The 6,401-nt window shown below is 52.5% G+C and overlaps 1 protein-coding gene across 1 annotated transcript; it reads left to right on the top strand.

Moving 5' to 3' along the window:
- Positions 1–1,826: 1,826 nt before the first annotated feature.
- LOC142880837 (furin-like) lies at positions 1,827–3,509 on the top strand (the record flags this gene model as incomplete). The annotated part of the gene is made up of 1 exon (XM_076014798.1): positions 1,827–3,509. A coding segment is annotated over one exon (723 nt), but the record flags the coding sequence as incomplete, so codon positions are not given.
- Positions 3,510–6,401: the final 2,892 nt, after the last annotated feature.

Here is a 6,401-nt window from a genome sequence, read left to right on the forward strand (position 1 = left end):
AGAGAGAGAGAGAGAGAGAGAGAGAGAGAGACTTATAGCCGGATGAGCTCATTTATATTTTCACTTATATTTCATTTTTAAGAAAACGGCTTCGCTCAGACGGCAGTGGGCAGCGCAACTTGAATGCAGATTGGCCAATTTAGCAGCATCTCCAGCGCTTGTTTACCACTGCGCTGTGAGAACAAGCGTGGCCATATGTCATATTAGTTTAGATCAGAGTGTGGAACGTATGGAGAAGCAGCAGGGGACACAAAAACAGCGCTGCAGCAGGAAGTGGAGCTGCGAGTGGAGGACGACTCCCTCATTGAAAGGCAGATGAGATGAGATGAGGTTGGTGGTGGCGGCGCTGCTGCTGCTGCCTCCAGAGCGCTCGGATGCTTCAGTCATTCCACAGCTGATCCATGATTTAGTTTGATTTGCCCCCCACCCCCGCCAAACACCCACCACCCGACCCTCATCAGCTTTGCAGCGCAACTTTCCCCCCCCACGAACCAGCGGCAGCAGCAGCAGCGAGCCTGAAATCCCCTTGCAGTTTTGTTAGTAATTATAAGGAGATAATGGAAGAGGGACACTTCATTTGGAGCTTCTACTCACCAATTAGCATCGTGCCAGTCTGTCAGCGGAGCAGAGCCCAGAAAAAAAGGCCAGAAAACGTGGCGTCATCAAAACTCCGTAGTCTGTGGAAGGAGTTTGAACTGACTGACACGGCGGCGCAGTGCTGAGCGCCGTTACCTCACTACTGCAAGAAGGTTGTGGGTTTGATTCCCGGGGCCTGGGGGCCTTTCAGTGAGGAGTTTGCGTGTTCTCCCAGGTTCTGCCGGGTTCTCTCCAGGTTCTCCAGCGCCCTCACGCAGTCCAGAAATATGATGTGCGGCCAATCGGAGAGTCTGAATTATCTGCAGGGGCGCAGGTTTGTCTTCCCATGTGGCCTTGTGATGAACGGGCGACTCGTCCAGGGCGTCGCCCTGCCTTCACCCTGTGATAGCTGGGAGAGGCTCCAGCAGACCCTGCAACCCCTGAGAGCAGGAGGAAGCGGGTGATGATAATGGATGGATGAAATATAAATCAGACGAAGCTGCGCTGGCAGCTGGGTGTGGTGGAGAAGTGGTGCAGACAGAAGCTCCCTGATCTGCATCTTCTCTGGTGTGGCCCTGTGCTGTCAGTGAGCTACCACACTCTCCCACTGGTGTGACAAGATGCACAGTTCTGGAAATCAGCCCTCTGTGACGTCACAAAGGGTACAACAGGCTCCGCTCCGACAGTCGATTGTTCCAGAAGGCTGCCAACAGAGGGCTAACTGGAGGGCTTGGTTTGACAGCCCCTCATGTTCAGGCTGTTTCACCAGAGTTCAGGATGAATAAATAATAATGTGGTAATTTTATGGGACCTTCAATAGCAAATATTTTGCAGGTGCTCCTGTTACCTTTTTTTTGTATGTGTGTGTGTGTGTGAGATTTTTGATTAGTTTGACATTAAAATATTTTTTATGTAATAATAACAAGGCGAACCGTGATGACTATTGTTTGCGGCGAACAATAAGCCGTTTAATGATTAGAAGCTGTTTTTACCATGGTCTAATTTTGGTTGCGAAGCCACTCTGGTGGACGTTCACACTAGAGTCCATTTACACAACTTTTACCTCCTGAAGCATCTCCCAAATTATTCAAGAGAAATAAAAAATCTCAGAGCTAATTAATTTGTTTATTGCTGCCTCATAATAAAATGAATGTTCTCGTCTGTTGTTTGTGGTTTGGTCTCTTTATGCTCTCTAAATGTGATCTCTCTTCCCCCCCCCCCCCCCCCCCCCTCACTCTCTCTCCCTGTGTGCAGAGTGCAGCCTCGGCTTCTCGCTCTTCCTGCAGGGCTGCGTCAAGCTGTGTCCGCCGGGCTTCACGTCGGGGCCGCAGCTCCTCAACCTGTCGCTGGAGAACTGGGTGGACCTGTCGTCGGTGCAGGCCTGCCTGCCCTGCCACTCGGCCTGCCTCACCTGCTCCGACACCGGGCCCAGCGACTGCCTGTCCTGCCCCCCCCACAGCCGCCTGCTGCTCACCTCCTGCCTGCACCAGAACCAGGTGCAGCGCAAGTCGCCGCCCCTCGGCGGCGCCGCCGCCCCGCCCGCCGCCGCGGTCGCCGACCCGCCCGCGTCAGCGCCGGCGGAGGACGAGGGACCCCTGGTGGCGGGCGGCGGCGGCGTGGAGGCCCCGCCCACCCGGCTGCCCGCCGCCCTGGTGGCGGCGCTCTGCTGTGCCTTGGTCCTGGCCGCCTTCGTGGGGGTCTTCGTCCTGCTGCAGGCCCGCTCGCGAGGGGCCCCGCTGGGCTGGAGGACCGTGCTGCCCTCCGCCAGGGCCCACCCCAGGGGGGGCCCGCGGGTGGGCTTGGCCCTCGGGCTGGGCCGGGGCGAGGGGAAGGCCAGGGTGTGCTACAGGGGGATCCCCACCGTGTGGGGGGACGAGGACTCGCTGCTGGCTCGCCACTCTGAGTCCGACAGCGAGGAGGCAGAGGCTCACGGCGAGAGGACGGCCTTCATCAAGACTCAGAGCGCCATCTAGAGCCGCAGCGCCACCAGCTGGACCGCCACGCCGCCCACTCCATCCAAAGGCCTTATTGACCAAGCAGCAGCAGCAGCAGCAGCAGCAGCAGCAGCAGCAGCAGCCGCCACCCATTTCCGTGACATTTATTGGGTTTATTATTTGAGTTTATTTGGTGTATTTATCAGCTTTTAACCGGCCTGCTCAGCCTTGTCCCACCTCCCAACGTATTTATTGCACCTTTGAAAGGAAAAGAAATGACGATTAAGAAGAAGTGCAGACGTCTGAACTTCCGTTCAAACATAAGCTTCCTAAATTTCCCATAATTCAACGCACGAGACGTCCCGCCAGGCAGGCGGTTGGATTTGCTGCTCGGCCCTCAATCACCACAACACCGTGGGAATTTGCACGGCAGATATCAGCCACTGATATGTGCAGCACTTGAAGAAGAGCAGCGGTGCTTTTGCATTTTAAAAAAGAAAAGAACGAAGAGAGAGAAGAGAGAGAAGAGAGAGAGAGAGAAGGTGCTCCCTGACCTTTGCAGCATTTTTCTGCTTGGCTGCTGCTGCTAGCAAGAAACATCATTTCCTCTTCATTTTTCGGACATCTTCATCTTCGGATCTTATATTGATTTTTTTTGGCGGGAGACCTTCACTTCACCACAATATCTTCATCAATGTGGAGCTCCCCTTCCTCTTCTTCTTCTTCTTCCTCCTCCTCCTCCTCCTCCTCCTCGTGCCGCCAACGCTGTAGTTCACACCAACAGAACTCACAAATCCTGCCGTCTCACAATCAAAGAAGAAAAAAAAAAAAAGAAACGCCTCACAGAGTTGAAGGCCAGATGGTGACAGTGAACACGAGATCTTGTCGTCTCCAGATTTTCTACCCTTTTTCTTTTGTACCTCTTTTTTATTTACCTGACTGTGGATGTTGATATTGTGGAGCCGTGTCTCATGCAGGAATAAAAACACGACGACTTTGGCCGTGGGTCTCTGGTGTGTGTGTGTGTGTGTGTGTGTGTGTGTGTGTGTGTGTGTGTGTGTGTGTGTGTGTGTGTGTGTGTGTGTGTGTGTGTGTGTGTGTGTGTGTGAGAGAGAGAGAAAGTCCGTCCTCAACTGCCAGGCCTTTACGAGGTTCTAAACGGGCCTTAAATGCAGCAGATGGCTTTTCGCTGCTGCTGCTGCTGCTGCTGCTGCTGCTGCCCTCCTACACATCTGAAAGTTGAACCTGCTATAATTGGAAATAGTCGTGCGCGCAGGTAGACGGTGGCCTCTGGTTTGCAAGCTCTGCAGTGCAGCGGCAGGTGGTGCAGTTCAGGCTGCAGCCAGCAGGGGTCGCTCTGGCGGCCGCCGCCTTTCACTAGGCGCCCCCACCCCCGACCAGCTATCTGATCGCTGTGACGGCAGAGTGCGGCTGCGTTCGACAACCTCCCAATCACTGTGTGTGTGTGTGTGTGTGTGTGTGTGTGTGTGTGTGTGTGTGTGTGTGTGTGTGTGTGTGTGTGTGTGTGTGTGTGTGTGTGTGTGTGTGTGTGTGTGTCTTGTTCTAATTAGCTGCCCTGCCACACTCTAATTACGCTTGGCAAGAACTATTAGATTAATTAAAACAACAAATATCTTCAGCCACTGGCCGCCTCGCTCCTCGCTGCATCCACTTGGATGCGGATGTTCTGCTCTGCAGCCCTGCGAGGTCACACACTTCTTTTTTGTGGTGCGCCTGAACACAGCATCAGCATCAGCATCAGCAGCTGTGTGTGTGTGTGTGTGTGTGTGTGTGTGTGTGTGTGTGTGTGTGTGTGTGTGTGTGTGTGTGTGTGTGTGTGGCTGGAAGAGTCTCTGCTCGGCAGGTCTGCAGCATCCCCAGGGTCGGCAAACCTCTCGGGGATGAGACACACTCGTTCTTCTTCTCATCCTCCTCCTCCTTCTTCTTCTTCTTCTCCTCCTTCTCTTCTTCTCCTCCTCCTCCTCATTCTCTGCGAACCAAAGTTGCATCTCTTTGTTCTCGCTTTAGCAGCAGAGTTGAGCCTCTCCTGATTGGACAAGAAGTCCAATCAAAAAGCTCTCTCTCTCTCTCTCTCTCTCTCTCTCTCTCTCTCTCTCTCTCTCTCTCTCTCGGACGTGTGCTTGCGGTGCCGACTCGATGCTGCCCCCTACCGAGGGAGGAGGTTCAGCCATCCGCGACGGGTGGAAAATGAAAGAGAGAAACCTGACGAGGTCGAGCTCTCAGCTCTCATACTTCAATCTTTATTGGCTTCAGTCGTCTGTGCTGTTCTAATGCAGCGCCGACTCCTCGTCAATAAACAGCAGAGGCCTTCGCTGTGCCTCGGAAGGAACAAGTGAAACATTGGGGGGGGGGGGGGGGAGAAAGAAAAGAAAAACATCAATGCTACATCACGGATCACATTTAAGAAAAGAGGAGATAAAGGGGGGATAGTGGTACAGAAGAGGAGGATGGGGGTTCGAGACAAGGTCACAAAGACTGGGGGGGGGGGGGGGAGAGAGAGAGAGAAGAGGAAGAGAAGGAAGAGTGAGAGAAAGGAGGGGGAGGAGGTGGTATGCAAATTCAAGACGCAGCAACAGCAGCTGGTGAAATGTCAGCAGCCTCGACCATGGAGATGGAGGAGATGGAGGAGGAGGAGGCGGCATTTCTGCATTTCTGATTCTTCCCCATGTCCTTCTTCCAGAACCTCTGCTTCCCTCAACCAGTCCAGGAACGAATACGAGCGTGGTGTGGTTCTACAGCTGCTATCCTGATGATTTGAGTGCTTTGACTGCTTTGACATTTCCACAAGAGCGACAAAGGTTTTGGTTTTTTTTACTCTCAAGAGTTCTGGTCACTTCTGATAACACGCTGCAGAATATTAAACCAGGTTGGCTTCTAGAATTTTGAACCGGAGCCAGGCTGAATATGAACCGACGCCCAGCACTGTTTGTGTATTCAGGCTTTTCCTAATGTGGCTGTGAACTCGTAAAGTCAACGGCGGCAGCGCTGCAATATAAATTAGCACACGTTTTAAAGTCATAAATCAGGGCGACGCCAGCCACCCGTAAATAGTGTTTAATAATTGTCACCACAGCAGGTCATGTGAAAAACTGCCTCTGCTGATGAGTCACAGTGACGCCTGCAGGAAAGGCCAGTTCATGTTCAATTTTTTACATTTATTTATTTTATTTTATTTTTTTTTTAATGACACATTTGAATGCATTGAGCAGCCGCTTGGAATTCCACTGGGCTTCTTCACTGCAGTTGCTGGTGGCAGAAACCTCAGAGAGACGCTGACGCAGTTCAAATTAGACATCGACAATCGTTCTTCCCACTTATTGGCAGAAATGGAGCCAATTTATTGGATTTTCCCTGCGGGGAAGAGACGTCCTCTGCTACTAGGGTTGAAATCTTTGGACAAAGTCTTTGAATTGAGAGGAAAGAGGAAAAGAAGAAGCAGCAGCAGCAGCAGCAGCAGCAGCAGCAGCAGCAGCAGCGTTTCTCTTTCAAAAGACAAAATAAAGTGTAGTTGCAGTTTTGAAACATTTCTTTTCCAGTTGATCGGCAACATTCTCCCAACTCTGGACAGAACCCAACATGTATCTGCATAGCCCAACATCACCATCTCTCAATTTGGGTGAACTGCACCCCCCCCCCCCCCCTCTCCCGGTGGCCGTGGATGATGGACATGGACGACATGCAACAGCGCCACCTGTGGTCCCTGATATTGCACACTCTGAAACTAGACGCAGCCTCACTCACTCACTCACTCACAGACACACACGCACACACTGGTCTATCTGCTGTATGGTGAATATGAGGTACAGTCTTCCTTGGTCCGACTCGGCTCCTGCACACAGCGCAGTGAAACGCCACCCAGACGTGGGAATG

Source organism: Nelusetta ayraudi, unplaced genomic scaffold, assembly GCF_046127955.1.
Source record: "Nelusetta ayraudi isolate G7.1 ecotype Tasmania unplaced genomic scaffold, CSIRO-AGI_Nayr_v1 ptg000173l, whole genome shotgun sequence".
NCBI lineage: Eukaryota > Metazoa > Chordata > Actinopteri > Tetraodontiformes > Monacanthidae > Nelusetta > Nelusetta ayraudi.